This window comes from Mercenaria mercenaria, chromosome 6 (genome assembly GCF_021730395.1).
Source record: "Mercenaria mercenaria strain notata chromosome 6, MADL_Memer_1, whole genome shotgun sequence".
Classification (NCBI taxonomy): Eukaryota; Metazoa; Mollusca; class Bivalvia; order Venerida; family Veneridae; genus Mercenaria; species Mercenaria mercenaria.
Genome location: NC_069366.1, coordinates 44,501,930 through 44,518,030, shown reverse-complemented (window position 1 = coordinate 44,518,030; position 16,101 = coordinate 44,501,930). Strand labels below are relative to the sequence as shown.

Below are 16,101 nucleotides of genomic sequence, written 5' to 3'. Positions count from 1 at the left end.
AAAGCTCAGTAGGCGAGGCATGTGCTACAACTGGTGAATGTCAAAAGAAATTATTCAGTAAATAACCTTAAGGCCTTTAAAACGCATACTCCTTTTTTCACAATAGCTTCATTCTTGCAATTTTTATTAAACCATTTTGAAATCCACTTAATTAAATATTATAATGATTAATTGTGATCCAATATGGGGCGTTCTTTTGTGATATTTGAAGCGTGACCTTTGTCATTTTTGCGCGAGTAATTCGTGCTATTTTGTAGTAAAGCAGTGTTTTTTTTAATTGATATAAAAAGGCCTATTATTTAGAATTAGTAGACCCCTATTGACTTTTATTCTTTCCAAAAGTAGGAGTTTCTAAAATAACTTTATCGAAAACCTTTGAAACGACAATATCAAACACCATCCACTTATTTCGACATGCGAGAATCGCCGAAATTATACAAGACGAGTGTAAAGACTTTACTTGATATTCGATATTTTCCCCAAAGACGGCAACCGGATGTCTATATAATTGATCCCGAATAAGAACTGCAGTCGGAATACTTCTCATTACTCAGTTACTACCAGCTAGTTGTTATGATTTAGCAAATGGAAATGGTTTGGATTTGTAAAATCTGATACTTACTTGAGGATTTGAAATTTTCAGGCAATGAAAGATACTGCTGTTAGGTTCCAACAGGCGGGAATTCCTATTGGTGGTATCGGAGTTCAAGGTCATATGCATGACATTGATTTGACCCTAGTTCAGGTATGTCATTTCTTTACACAGGAATACCGTTTTTAATAAAGTAATGTCTGACATCAAATTTAACATTTGTCTATTTTATGTTAAAAGGTTGAAAATGCATGCATATAGTCTGGGCGTACGGATTTCACCTTTACAAATAAATATGAAATTTTGATCCTATCTTCGCGGGTTTTGCCACTTTATCATGCAAGTTTTAAATTTTAAAAGAGTATTTCTTCACAAAAAACTCACAAATGAGTCAGTGATGCAAGGGAAATTCAAAATTCTAAAGGTCTTATTTTTGTTCATTTCTCCCAGTGGCCCATAGCATGAAATAGCTAGTTTAGATTTAGAAAAAAAAATCAGTTTTTTATCGTATTTGTCTTTGAAATCTGGGGATCTAAATAAATAGAATTAAAATAAAAAAATAGAAGAATGGACATTGATTCCTTTGACATGTGTCTGTTTCAAAGATAGCCTCTCTTCTATAGCATAATCTATACATATTTGCTTTTGAATTAACTCAAGGACTTCGTTCTTATGTTTAACGGTAAACTGACTTATTTAAGAACAAAAACTGGTACACGTAGATTTTCTATCTACATAATGATTTCAAACACCTATTTTCCTTCAGGCTAGGCTGGATATATTAGCAGAGGCAGGATTACCTATAGTGATCACAGGTAACCAAGTTTAACTAATTGTTAAAAATATGCATTACTCTTTTCATGATCCTACATATTTAATATATTTTTCAGTCACAATACATAACATTTATTTACAGAAGTTTAAAAATCACATATATTTCAACGTTATTTTTTATCCATTCCAAACATTACTTTACAATACAGAATTTGCCGTGAACGAACAAAACGAGACACTTAAAGCTGAAAAATTGGTGGATTTGATGACAATGTTTTATGGTCACCCCTCGGTGGATGGTGTTGTATTCTGGGGATTCTGGGACGGCCGGATATGGGAACCCGATGCTTATCTATTTTCTGGAGAAAATGTCACCGTAAGTGTTCTGCTTTCTAACATTGCAAACATGGAAAGTGTTTTTTTTCTAACCTATTGGTAATACTTCTGTTGTTAGATAGCCAGCAATGTAATCATGTAATATTTCCATAGAACGGCAATGTCAAAATTCTTTTCTGTAATTACATATGGAATCATACATGTCCTGATGTATCTATGACCTCGCACACATCCTGAAGTCGATCTTAACATTCATTCAATGACAATAGAGATTAATAGAGAATAACAGGGAAAGGATGTCTCAGACGAGGCTAGATATAGTCCTTACATAAACTCTTGATTCAGTATTATCGCAAATGGCGTAGTAATAAAATTAATTTAATGGTGATCACGAGTGAAAAAAATGTTGATCTTATATGTAAAGAAACCCACTTTCTGTTCGTTTGTTTTTTCCATATTTTAACCAACTTTACTCATTTGATAGATTTTTCAATGAAAATTGTATTTGATATTCTTCACTTTGAAAAATATCACATATATTTTACTCTTAATTTCCAACAGTTCACTGGAAAACATATAATATTATATAAAAATGGGTATTGTCAAAACGAAATGCTTTGAAGCAGTCTTCAAGGACTATATTTAAGAAAACTGAAGCTTACAATAACAAAAATTTTAAGAAGTTATCATAATATCTGTCTACCTCAAAGCAAATACGTAAGTGACGGTTTCATTTTTCAGGCAAATGCTGCCGGCATCGCTTATCAGGAATTGTATCATAACACATGGAGAACACGTGACTTTCAGACACTACTCGGTAGTGAAGAATATAGTGTTAGAGGGTTCAAGGGTGACTATATGCTAAAAGTGAAACACGACGGAAAGGTCTTAATGACACATGAGTTTCAGTTACCCGATGGAGGAAGCAGTTTAGAAATTCACTTGAATGGGACTTCAGGTTTGTTCACATATTTATAACTTAAAAAGTAAGAAATTCCAAATATAATTCTATAAATATAGGTATCGTTTTGCATACTGCAGAAAATCAAATATCATTTATTTTATTTTTTTGCAAATATTACTAAAAAACTTCAAGGTGGCAAAACTTTTGCAATAGTGCCGATTTGTGCGAAAGGTTTGAAACGCTTCTGTTTACTGTAGATATTTCACTTTCGTTTCTATTTTATTTCGCAATTTCAACCAATAGCTGTTCCGATGGAGGAAGCAGCTGGTAGTACTTTTCTTAGGTGATGCTTCTTTCTTAAATTTGCCAGTCGCTTTGTCCAAGAAAAATCAATCGCGACTATTTACACAGAACAGTCATCGATAAACAATTTGATAAAAATGTTGTCAATGAAAAGAAACCAGAAGGTTTCAGTGTACATTCATTTCATTGATATAAGATTGATTCGCAGTACGTCTGTTTAAACGTGAAGACAGCAGTACAGATAAACTCACTGATATGACTTTTTGACCGAGTTTAGAAGAAAAGTATTAGCTGAATTTATATTTCCAAATGAAAAATGTCAAACGAACTTTTTATACTCGTTAGTTGCAATTATGTTTAACTTTTATTACAGGTGGCTCTCCCAGTGTATCTCATGTGGTAGCCGGCTGAAACAACTTCCTCCTTGAACAATTTAGAAATAATTGATACCAAACGCAATAAAAATTGTGAAAAGGGAAAGCTTTTCATTGTTATCAAACAAACCACATTTGACACAAGCCAGAGCCTCACATCTATAGCTGCTTTTCTTTTAAGATTCTTGAGTTGTAAAATAAAAGTTCTCTTGTCTTTTCTAACTCGCCTTAATTCGATGTTTCTAATCTTGTTTTTATTGAAACAACAACAACAACAACAACAACAACAAAAACAACAAAAGTTAAAAGTAAGAGGCTGACATTTTTTGACGAATTAAGCAAATTATATTCCATAGAATTGTCTAAGTCTTCGCTTAGACTAGCCGCTCGATTTATTAAAGCCGCTGTATAAATATTTTATAACTAATAGCGCGATTAATTCAATAGACAGAAACACAACCGTCTGAACACTACAAATGTTTATTTGTACAGAACTCTTTAAAATGCTAATAACATGCTGTATTCGGTATGGCGTATTATAAATCAAATTAGAGAACGTGCAAAATGCACAAGGTCTTTTGTTGTACGTTAATTAAAACACTCTTGAAAAGTCTTACATCACTTTGTATCAGAAGTCCTTACCCTACCTCATTCGGAGACAGTGCAGATTTTTAAACATCGCTTACTCACCCAGTTGCTCCTTGGGGGTCAGAAAAACACTGTCTTATACAGACGAGAAATAGAAGGTGCTTATATAGACTTCCAGGACAGTGTGTGCTATTGTCATATATCTATATTTGTACCCGAAATGTTTCGTATTATGTGGGCATATAAAAGTCCGCTACCTTGGCAGGGCTTTATTCCTTTAATCTAATTAAGAAATACATAAAAATTGATAAAATAAAATAATTGCAGGCTGATCCTTCTTCCTGCTTTCCCTGAAGTAAACTTTGACGAGATTTCAAAATATTTTATCAATTGTCACTATGAACTACAGGAACTCTGACTAGCATGTTCGAGAGTGCAGGTGAAGACAATACGCTTATCATCTCTCGTACTTCGGGATTTATTTTTTGTTGAAAACCTAATAAAAATTTACGTATTAAAAGTGCCATTTCCTTGCAGTTATACTCATTATTCGCTTTTTAACATTTCTGCAGCAAATGTACGATTAAAGCGGTCAGTATTTCATTTCCGCATCATGCATTAACACAATTATTTTACGTACAACAGATTTTCGACTGTTAAAATCGTCAGGTTACTACTGCATTTAAAACTGGTTCACGCGTCAGATTTATTTTCGAGAAACGATGAATGTTAGCACATTTAAAACAAGAAAAAAAAGACGAAATACGAAAACCCCTCTTTTACAGAAACCATAAGCAGAGTATGGGTGTACGCGTGCATAATGGATATATACATAAAGGAAACAACAAACAAATGAAGGAACAAAGTAGGACACCATTGGTCGTAAATGAATTCTACTGAACTGAAAAAATAAATAGGTCAGTTACTGTCAATCAACAGGTCCTTATGTCGAATATCAATATTATATTCATTACAAAATACAAAATATCAGTAGTGGTATAAAATAGTATTCATATATGTCTAAATCTAAGTTCTAGAATCCTGTTCATATTTTGAATGTATATGTTTTAAATGTGTGTTGTGTAATTGTAAAACGCAATAGAATATTTTATAGTTTTTACGCTATATAAATGCTATGTATTTGTATTTGTATTATACTTGTATATAATGATAAAAGTCATTTTATTGTAAATGTACTAGTATATGATATAATGCCATCGCTCATATGACTTGTAAGATATTTACTGTTTATATATTTAATACTTGTTATGTCAGTCACTGAAAAGTGGAGTAAAAAATTGGGGTACCCCTTTGGAACGGGGATTGACAAAGACCCCACAATGCAGTTTTATCCTGATAACCTCTTAATCCTCTACCATGCTACAAGAGTGTGTAAATGAAAGATGTGAATGCATACACTATGGTACCAAAAAAGCACACTTTATGTATCTTCAACAAACGTATTCTGAAATTGAGCATATACTTCTAGACCACAGACACTTGGGACCAGGAATTTAACATGTATTGAGCATAGGTGACGATCATAAAACGCATTTTGTAACATTTCAGTGTGTTTTAAAAAATGCATGCGCGAAGAAACAGTTCTATATATTCTATCATATTGAATTTTACGATAAAGAATATTAGAGTTGAAATGATTTATAGCAAAACCGTGTTTGAACACTATTTATACACAATGGGTGGTTTTACATCGTTCGAAATAACTTCACTCGGGCTGCCACCTCGTGAAATTATTACGCACGACGTATAACCGCCCATCGTGTAAAAATAGTGTTAAAACACGGTTTTGCTATAAATTATTTCTTAAATTAAATATTAAGAAAAATTCTGACTAGCAATGCTTAAATCCTCACATGTATATTATTTTGATGTCACGTCGACGTGATATTTAGCGTCATATAATTATGCATTAAAACGAAATGTTACATAGAACAAAAGTCCTGATTAATTTACGCACACACCGAGTTTGTTATTCGCTATTGAGAATATTTCGACGCCACTTGCGCTCCGCAGGACGTATTACCATTTCCGGCCAAGGCGTGTATAAACAAAAGAGCGTGACGACCTACCATTTGGCGCCATGCATGCGAAGAGAAACAGTTCTATCATATTTGATCTAAATTTTACAATAAAAGGCATTATACTAGAATCGAAATAATGTATAGCAAAACCGTGTTTGAACACTATCTATACACTCCGGCGGTTATACGTCGTACTAAATAATTTCTCTACGCTACACCCTTAAGAAATTATTACGCTCGACGTATAACCGCCCATCGTGTATAAACAGTGTTAAAACACGGTTTTGCTGTAAATTATTTCTTAAATAAAATAACGTCATTGTCCTGGCTTAGGTATGAAAGAAAAGGATATTCATCGTCGATTTTTTAATATTTAACTGGTCAAAATCTAATCTACACATCATTTGTATCATTATAAAACAAATTGCAGTTATGTTTTATGATTTTTGAAAAAAAATAAAAGGATATAAAATCGTGAAAGAATAAATATTTTCAAAATGCCGTAACACTTAAAGAGCTGCTTGACTTTTGCAATGATCTACGCTAAAAGTATAGCTTGAGAAATGGTTACATTAGAATAACATTTTTTTATACAGTCATTGTAAATCGTATTTTAAGATTCTGATAAATTGCGTAGTGAATTCAAATCCGTTGCCTCGGTGGAAATTCGTATCTTCTGAGAGACATGCCGATAAAAAACCCAGAAAATTTCCACTCCTTTGAAATTTTTTTATACAAATATGTAATTAAGACTTCATATACATTTATTCGAATTGGTATGATTTCATAATGCGTTGTTACAAAGTACCAATAACTACACCAAAATACATGCAACGAATACAAAAATAACGCGAAGATAACATGTCATTGTATTTTATTACCGATTTTATCACCAACAAGTCCGTTACTTGCGTTGGAGGTAATCGGCGATACCCAGTCCTTATCGCTAGTTTCTGTGGACCAATTAGCATGACAATAGATTAGTTGTAAGTCTAATCTAAAATATTTCCTCTTTTGTCTCCCAAATGGTTCTGCTGGGTGGTTATTATTTTGTTATTGTTCCTTAATGAAATGATAATTGCTGAAAATTGTTGCCAATAAATGCTTATCTGGCATCGTAAAATAGATAGGATGCCATGTTTCAATAACTGCCGTAAAAACATGATTGCCATTGTATGACATTTATGACAAAGGTTGCCGTAAATTGTTCATTTTTAATCAGTCCTTCCACCACGACAAATAAGGCATATTCATTGCTTATAAATTTCTAATTAAATAAAAAAATATCCATTACGTCGATCTTGAACTTTGTCTGTTGTAAACGTGTTTTTCAAAACATTACCAATAAAGTGCAAGACTATTTCAAATGGTTGGCAAAATATGAAACATGGAAAAGAACATTTGACGACAAAACAATGGAATTACAAAAGGACAGCACCATTAAGTAAGTACACTTTTTATTTTGAATAATTGCGGTTTAATTGTTTGAATACATATACGTTTAAGATTTATAATTAAATTATATTTTTTAAGAAGAGCGACTCTGAAATATAACGATCTTCCGTTTCCACTTTTTGTTTTCGATATCGCTGAAATGTCGCAATATAAACTGTGGTTGTTCTTTGCATTTTTATTGGCTATATAGCTTTTTTTTTACATTTCTGGTTATGTTTTGTTAGTTGCAAAAGAACTATTTCTGTTTCATATTTTCTTCATTACATTTACTATAATGAAGGTTTATTCCATATAAAAAACAGTTACGTATATAATGTATTCTTATATACAATTAATTTAAATTAGTATGTCACGCTTCTGTCTTAGACAGATCTTTATTAAAAAAAAACTGAATCATGGCAGAGGATCACAATAGAACAATTTGGAATAAAAAGTGTACAGGTTGTAATTTTTAAAATGAGTGAATACCATTTGTGTATAACTTGATATACTAAAACACCAAATTAATGTTCTTTTTCAATACGGCACGACAATGATGCTATTTTGGTCTTGTTATCATTTTCTTTCCTCGTAACATTCATCGAGTATTTGTAAATTCTTGACATTTTAGTTTATTTTTGTGACTTTTCAACAATGGGTCGAAATGATAAAATGAGTATATATGAAGCAGAGATATCGCAGTATTTTTATTAGTTAGCCGTCAGGTCTGCTTGCCTCATTACAGTTTGCGTAATTGATAGCTTTTCTAACTTCACATATTGAAAAACATACAATTAAGTAAAGGTCTACTTGTAACAGACATTATGACCCTCGACATCACTTCTAGCGTTATCATTACCATTTTTTCCATATTGATACAGAACACCGGAAGGTTTTGTCCTCTTTTTTTTAAAACCAGTTAAGGGTTACGTACAAGTTACTTTTAACGAAATTGAAGTTAAAATAATAACTACAAAGTATGAGTAAAGGAAATTGCAGCAAATAACCTATAATACTTTTGGCAACGTATGTCATTGTAATTCAACGGTTTTAGAGAATACCTTATTTGTATTCGATTTAATATTTTTTTCCCGCCATTTCTTGTCCGTTTGTCTAAATTTCTTTTATGTTGATAATACAATGAAAAGTGTTTAAAAAAATTTCATACGTATCATCTGGATATAAATATTTAATCATTTTCATTTTGATAGAAGTGGTCAGATTTTATATATAGAAATAAGAAGAGCATGTACATATTTTACTTCGTAACAAAATACTAAAAATCAAAATCCTCAAGTGCAAAGAGTTTTTTCATGTTCAACATTTGATTCATCACATGCTATTTTTAACATGATTTTAGAATAAAGTTTTTCAATTGACGCACGCCACGATTTATATTAATGCTATCATTTCGTCTTTTCCTCCTTCTATTTTCTGTATCAAACGTGTACAAGGGCCGTATAGCAACGTTTTGTATAAAATCATTAAAAGGAAAAGCAGTGTTGTTTTGTTGTCAGTTCTGTCTGCTGGGATTTCTTTAATCATCTAAAGAAGTGAAATAATTTTCAAAATCGACTCTACAATGAGAAAGTTATGAGCATTTAAGTATTTGAGCAAAATGGCGGCCATTTTGATTACATGGCAACAGAAAACAAAATGGCGGATTTATTAAATTTCTAGACACATATTTGAATTGTATTTACTTATTTCTGTAAAATAATTTCTCTATTTTTTCCAGCTATAATGAAAGAAATTACCATGTTTTACATCATACACTCAAGAAACGTATAAAATTAATCTATTTAAAATGATATTTGCTAAATAAAGAATTCAGCAGTGTGTAAATGACGTCATAAACACACAAAATGGCTGCCCCCATGATCAGCAATTGTCTTCAATTTCAAACTGCCATATCTTTGTTAATATTGGTCCGATTTTAAAAAATTATTCAGCGTTATGAAAGGCTTGAAGATGGCTTTCATACGAAATTATCGTCAGGCGTTTCTTATCCTTTGATATGAAACCTTAGACATTTATAAGCGTTTTCTCAATAAATATATCTTTTGAATGATATACATTTCACTTTTGTATTTCGCTTTTGTGCTCGGCGATATATGACCATTTTGTGTCGGTTCGCCGTAAAACCCAACTCACTCACTCACTCACTCACTTTTGTAATGAACCCAAAAACGGTTTATTTTCTCTTATTTTGAAGAATTATTAACTTCGGCGCGAATTTGTTATTGTAGCGTCATAATTATGCCGCGGGAACATTTGGTATCATGATCAATAGATTAAACGTAATGATTTTTTTTTTAATTTGAAATTTTCATTCGAGTTAATGAAGCTTCACAGACATCCAGTTTTCAAACATTTTTAACAAGAATATTTAGTTTTAATCTATTCGTAGTCTTTATGTAAAACGCGTATTGTATAGTAACTTCTGATTTTAGTTTTAATATTTATGTTATAATCTTTTATAATACATGTTCAGCGAATGCAAAGGCCACGAATAGATGGACATAAGAAGTCAAACTATTGCTGGACTACATTATATATATATAAATGAATCATTGATTTTATCAGTGCTAATGCCTTCAGAACTAAAAATGGCACTAATGCCTTTAGACCTCTAGGTCATGTTCCAGCTTTTCTTTGCCTTCGCTTTATTTCACTTATTGTAGATAAATGATTTAGTCGTCGTGCGCCGTTCATGTCCTAATCAGACAAGAATAATCAGAAATTTGGTATGCTTAGATTGATAGCTTATCTTGAAGAAATTTGAAGTGAAATATGACCGACAAAAGAGGCTTTTGCGAAAGTTTGGCTATATAGTGTGTAACGCTGGAAGTTAGAGGATACATGTTTGATTTTAGATAATATGCAAGTTTTCGCAAGACCCATATCATATTTAAGGTCTAACACCGTGGGTGAGAGCAGATGCAGTCGTCCAATGGTAACACTGCCTCACAACAAATCAGGAGTCGTGAGTTCGAGCCCTCGCTCCTCCAGCTAAACTTGCTCACATTGGAATAAGTGTTCTGTGTATTACATATAAATATATTTCATAGTGAAATACAGATACTGCGGCATGCCATCGATAGCAAACAACTTTCGTTTACAAAGAGTCTCTTTGGGCTAATTGCTATAGGTTAGCTGGTTCTAAGCATGTCAGTTACTTATCGCACAAGCGGTAAAGGCAAAAGAAACATCTATGGTACTCGGAATCTTCGGTCGTTTTCGTTGCTTTCAAACAGAAATCCTATCGTGATACTGACCTGTTGAGACGGGCCGGTATCATTCACTATTAGACACGGCCATATTGGTACCAGTATAACAGGTATTTTAGGAGTCTAGCTCTTACGTTATTTTCAACAGGGATTAACCAGGTTTCAGAATAGCGTCACAATAAATTTGCATGTACGCTGTTATCTACCCATTTCGTATGAAGAAAGGCAATTCTGTTCTTAGCAGAATGTATTGAATTTATATCATTAAGAAAAGATTTGAAAACAGTTACATCATTTTATACGAAATTTCGTCTGTCTTAGAATACGGTATGGAAGAAAGGTTGTTGACATCAGCACATTTTACAGCTTGAATTCTGCATTATTTTTGATGAACAAGGAACTCAGAATGAACTTATTCCACAAAAATATTCCATCCCAAGCAAAAGGAAATACTTCAAACATGGCATATTATTTATTGAAAGAAAATAGTTTAAAAGGCTCCAAGAACATTATAATGTATCTTACTACTAAAACGAATTTCCCGTGGAAAGAATAACCTCCACCTGAAACGTTTCATAATTGCCATGCAAGAGCAAACTCTAACCTTAACCCTTACCCTGCTAAATTTCTATAATGAACTTGTCCATCTTTCAACTTGGACAGTACCATTAACTGTTATATATGCTTAACAAAAAGATGCTGACTGAATGGCGAACAGTGCAGATCTTGATCAAACTGCACGGATGTACAGGCTGATCAAGATCTACAGTGGTCGCAAAGGCAGAATCAATCGTGTTCAGCATGATTAGGGCTAAACGTATCAGGTTTTGTTGATTAAGATAAAAGACCTGGAGTGTATAACAATTTATTAATAGACTTAAAAGACCTACCCTTTTATTTGGAAAAAGATATTTCGATGAAAGAGAATTGATTGTTAACCATTTTTTCTTCAACGCTTTAATTCAGTTATATTGTTCACCACGCGGAAATGTAAGCGTCAGGAATAAGTTTTACAAGTGAATCATGAACGTGTTGGTCTAATGGAGCTGAAATTTCAATTCTGTGAATATTGACATATAATACGTTTATACATAAGAATAAATAATGAACATACATTCCCAAACACGTATGATATCTGATCAATACTGGCCTTTGAAATGATAAATTCATATCTAGATGTCGTTAATATGCACATAACATCGCTTAAAGTATTTTAAACTAACTTTCGAATTCTATAAAATGAAGGTAACCTGTGACGGGGCCGCTTTTATAACATGACTGAAGTGTATGTCGTGATGTACAAAAGCTGTTCAATTTCACTTCTTATCGGCACGTCAAGACATCGGTAACGTTTTTTCCTTATGTAGCTAATTTAACTATGTCTTGTTTTGTAGGACAATTTTTGTCTTTAGTTAAAATTAATTTCTTGTACTTTCAATGTCGCTGCACAGTTATAGGTGGGCCGGTTGTCCGGTGGTCTAATGGTAACACACTTGACTATCTATTATCCAGAGGTCCGGGGTTCGAATCCCGATCCATGCATAAAATATCAGTGGGCAATGCTCTGGAAAATGTTGAGCAGGTTTTATTTTTATTTTTACATTAGACTGTTAATGAACGTTTATCAGTTAGCAAATGACAAAGCGTATAATAAATAACTAATTAAGGTACACGGTGTAGTTTATATAACATATGTAATTCAATTGTTACCATTGCAAATAGTATGGAAGCCCTGGAGTGACAATTGACGTCTGTACTTCCCACTTTTGACTTCTAACGTTCGCACTTCTCACTTCCAACCTTTAGACTTCCTACTTCTAACTTCCGCACTTATGACTTCTAACTTCCACACTTCTGACTTCAAACTTCCTGACATTCGACTTCTGATTTCCAACTTCCACACTTCTTACTTCCGACTTCTTGACTTCTTACTTCCTTCTTCTAACTTCCACACTTCTAACTTCCGCACTTCTTACTTCCAACTTCCTGACTTTCGACTTCTGATTTTCAACTTCCACACTTCTTACTTCCGGCTTCTTGACTTCGTACTTCCTTCTTCTAACTTACGCACTTCTGACTTCTAATTTCCGCACTTCTGACTTCCAACTTCCTGACTTTTGACTTCTGATTTCCAACTTCCAAACTTCTTACTTCCGACTTCTTGACTTCTTACTTCCCTCTTCTAAGTTCCGCACTTCTGACTTCTAACTTCCGCACCTCTGACTTCTAACTTCCCGACTTCCAGCTTCAAAACTTCCGACTTCCAACTTTCCCTCTTTGGAAGTCGGAAGTAAGAAGTGTGGAAATTTGAAATCAGAAGTAGGAAGTAGAAAGTCAAGAAGTTGGAAGTGAGAACTGCAAAAGTTAGAAGACAGAAATGGGAAGTACGGAATTCAATTGTCCCTCCAGGGCTTCCATGCAAATAGTGTACATTGAATTAAATGTACACTGTTTTTGCAACGATAACGTAAAGAATTCGCTCAAAACATAATTAGTTTAATCGCTAACCCACCGAATCAACTCGCTGCAATTACATTTATCTACTAATTTGTACATGTGCCGAATCAATACATCAAACAATTTCATTTCATAGCTTCAAGGTAACAAACAATCACTAATGGCATATGAAATAAACAATCAAATTATCATTACTTAGTCGCTCTAATTGTTTTTCACACATCCCTTCCGCGTGTCGTAAACCGTTGCAGAATGTAACAGTCCGTATATAACCACGCACTAATTGTTAAGCGGTCACATTAAAGAGACCTAAAACAACACAATTTGCCAGTTTGGTTCTGTAAAAAGTGGTCGTAATAGCGGACCGGTCGCATTTTCGGATCTTGCGATCATTGAAATATGAAGGAAAATATTCGGTTCTTTCAAAAACTGCCCTTATTAACGGAATGGTCTCATTTACGGACCGGTCGTTAAGCGGAACTTTACTGTAGTAATAATATCAGTTGTTTGACTCAGCTGTTCCAGGACTATAACGAAATGTAAGTTTTATATATATGCATCTGGACTTGATGATAAGCGCGCATTATTATATCACACCTGTCGAGTAGTGAAAACTTTTGCCCGAGATCCAAAGGAACGACGGAAAATAGTTTGGACTATTGACCGATATGCCATTCAATAACTGTTTTATTACATGACGTCAGAAAGAATTTTATCTTTTCTTCAAATTTAGACTTAAGTTCAGAAAAATTTAGGATATAGACCGGTCATTTTGCATAAACCATGGACCGGTCCCGTAAGTAAAGTGTCTTGTATATAAACCAAAACCCTTTAATTACAACAATGAAAACATGAGTATTTATCGTGTGATTTACAGATGTTTTGAGGCGTCTTTACTTGCACGTATGCTCATGTCAGACACCTTCTTGATAGTTTATGTCAACTAAAATCCCGGATTCTCTTTGCTACGTGCTTTGTGTCTTTCATTTTCTTTTGCAAAGGTCAAAATATCGTTATTTGTTTTTTCAAGATGTCGGGTAAAAAGTTTATCAAAATGTTACATTATTTGTTTTATTCCTCATAACACAAAGTCTTGTTGTTGTTCTTTTAATAAAGAAGTATTTCATGAAGCCTAGGAGAGTGTTGTGAAATCCTGACTTGAAATAAACTAGTGGTGTGTTATTACACACCTCTAGTTTATTTTTGAGCTGAAAACTACGCACGAGCATCACGAGGAATATTAATTTTCTTTTGACCAATCCCACACGATACCATACGTCTGTGAGGGCATAAAGGAAACTGCATTTTTATTTGCAAGTCATGTGCCAATTAAATCTGTTCGTTACATTTTGAGAATCATTTTGAATTCCCAAATGAATATTGCATTTCATGGCATTATTAGGTGATTGACAGTAGGAATTCATATTGCCATGTGTAATTGGCAAAAACGTAGATCAACACCTGAGCTTTTAGACTAAATAACTTCTTGTTGGCGAGAACATTTGTGTAAAAGTATTCATTTTGGAAGTGTTTGAATAATTTCTAGACAGTAAATGTTTTAATGTTTTAATTAATAATTTGATTATTTGTAGTGAAACAAAAAATTATTGCAGTATTCAAAGTTTTTGCTTAATTTTAACATTTTGATTGTCAATAATTTCTGCTTAGACGTATATTGTAAGCTTTCAAATTTGAAAAAGGGATATTTTTGTTGCAACATCAAGGTTTCTTCTACTTAATACATATGTGGTTATGGCATATTTATATACTGTTTAATCTGTGTGTTGACAAAAAAAAACTGGACTAATTGAAGTGTTATCTACCTGTTAATTTAAATCTTTTACTGATGTCTAACTACAGAAATTATATAACGATCGATATATTCAAGTGATTGAGAGTTCAGTAGGTACATAGTGCAATAGTCTTTATCTTAAAATAATGAATAAATTTATATAATTTATCATGATAGTTACAAGACACATTTGTAATAAAATAGCAGATTTGCACAGAGAAATAAGCACATGTTAAGTCGCTGCAGAACTCGTGTATAATCCCTATTTCTCTTCACAAGTTTAATAACGTATACATATGCATTATGTTAGTATACGGCTATTCATAGCTATGTTTGCTTTGAGCTTCCAACATTAAATAACGTTTCAAGTTAATTATATGTTGTAGATGTACACTTGAGGAACCGCAGACAGAATTTAGAACTAAATTTCTTACAAGTTGTATCAATATTTCAGGGTAATAGGAAGTTCGGAAGATGTTGGTCTCCATAGGATGTATTTGTGTGCTTTTTCAGCTCGCACTCTGCCTCCCATCACCAAAGGTCACGTATAACGGGTAAGAGTTTATTTAATTATACATTTTACTTCAGATTTGTAAGTAGATTCTACAACTGCAATGTTTAAGGTAGTTCAGCACGTTCCAGTTTTTTCTACAATGCAGAATGTGATCAAACCCTGATCTTTTTTTCAAAACTTCAGAATGTAGGGCCTACTGAAAAAAAAGTTAATAAGAAAGATACTGTCGTCTGCTCGATATTTCACTGCTCAAATTTGAATCTGTAGAACAATCATGAAACGAAGCTCATCTTAAATTGCTTCGCTGTCAAAGTTCATAAAACTGTAGTGAATATTAGCCAAATTTTTATCACAAATATAAAAGGTAAAAAGGTAAAGGTCTTGTTTATCATAATTTCACCCTTATTGAAAGGGCCAGCCAATTTGGCTTATGATACACCATTATTGTGCGTACCATTCACCTCCCAACTCCTATCACTATGCCAGGCGCCAGGCGGATAGAAGACGTGGTCATGAAAGCAAAAGTGCACTAACCAATTCCAGTAGTATATTTCTCACCTAAAACGCACAGTTCGGTGAATGGGTACCGTTTATTACGTATATACCATATTGAACAAGCGGTAATTTATCTTCGATCATGCACCAGATACGTTGTCTCAATATTTCATATTGTAGAGATGCTTAACATAATTTATGCTATCGCCAACGTTACAGAAAAAAACTTGCGTGAACTTCCCTAATGAACAATAAAATTCGAAATG

The 16,101-nt window shown here is 33.2% G+C and overlaps 2 protein-coding genes across 2 annotated transcripts in view; both read left to right on the top strand.

The window, feature by feature from the left end:
- Positions 1-601: 601 nt before the first annotated feature.
- Positions 602-3,320, top strand: LOC123550161 (anti-sigma-I factor RsgI6-like). Its single transcript, XM_053546780.1, has 5 exons — positions 602-745; positions 1,359-1,407; positions 1,576-1,742; positions 2,444-2,660; positions 3,283-3,320. Exons 1-5 carry the CDS (start codon positions 647-649, stop codon positions 3,318-3,320), a joined length of 570 nt encoding a protein of 189 aa, XP_053402755.1. The 5' UTR covers positions 602-646.
- Positions 3,321-11,873: 8,553 nt separating this feature from the next.
- The window catches only part of LOC123549067 (carboxypeptidase B-like), a 37,890-nt gene continuing 33,662 nt past the window's right edge, over positions 11,874-16,101 (top strand). The window contains exons 1-2 of the mRNA XM_053545708.1: positions 11,874-11,922; positions 15,281-15,380. Coding sequence (XP_053401683.1) covers positions 15,301-15,380 — 80 coding nt within the window. The 5' untranslated portion in view covers positions 11,874-11,922; positions 15,281-15,300. The remainder of the gene's footprint in view (positions 11,923-15,280; positions 15,381-16,101) is intronic.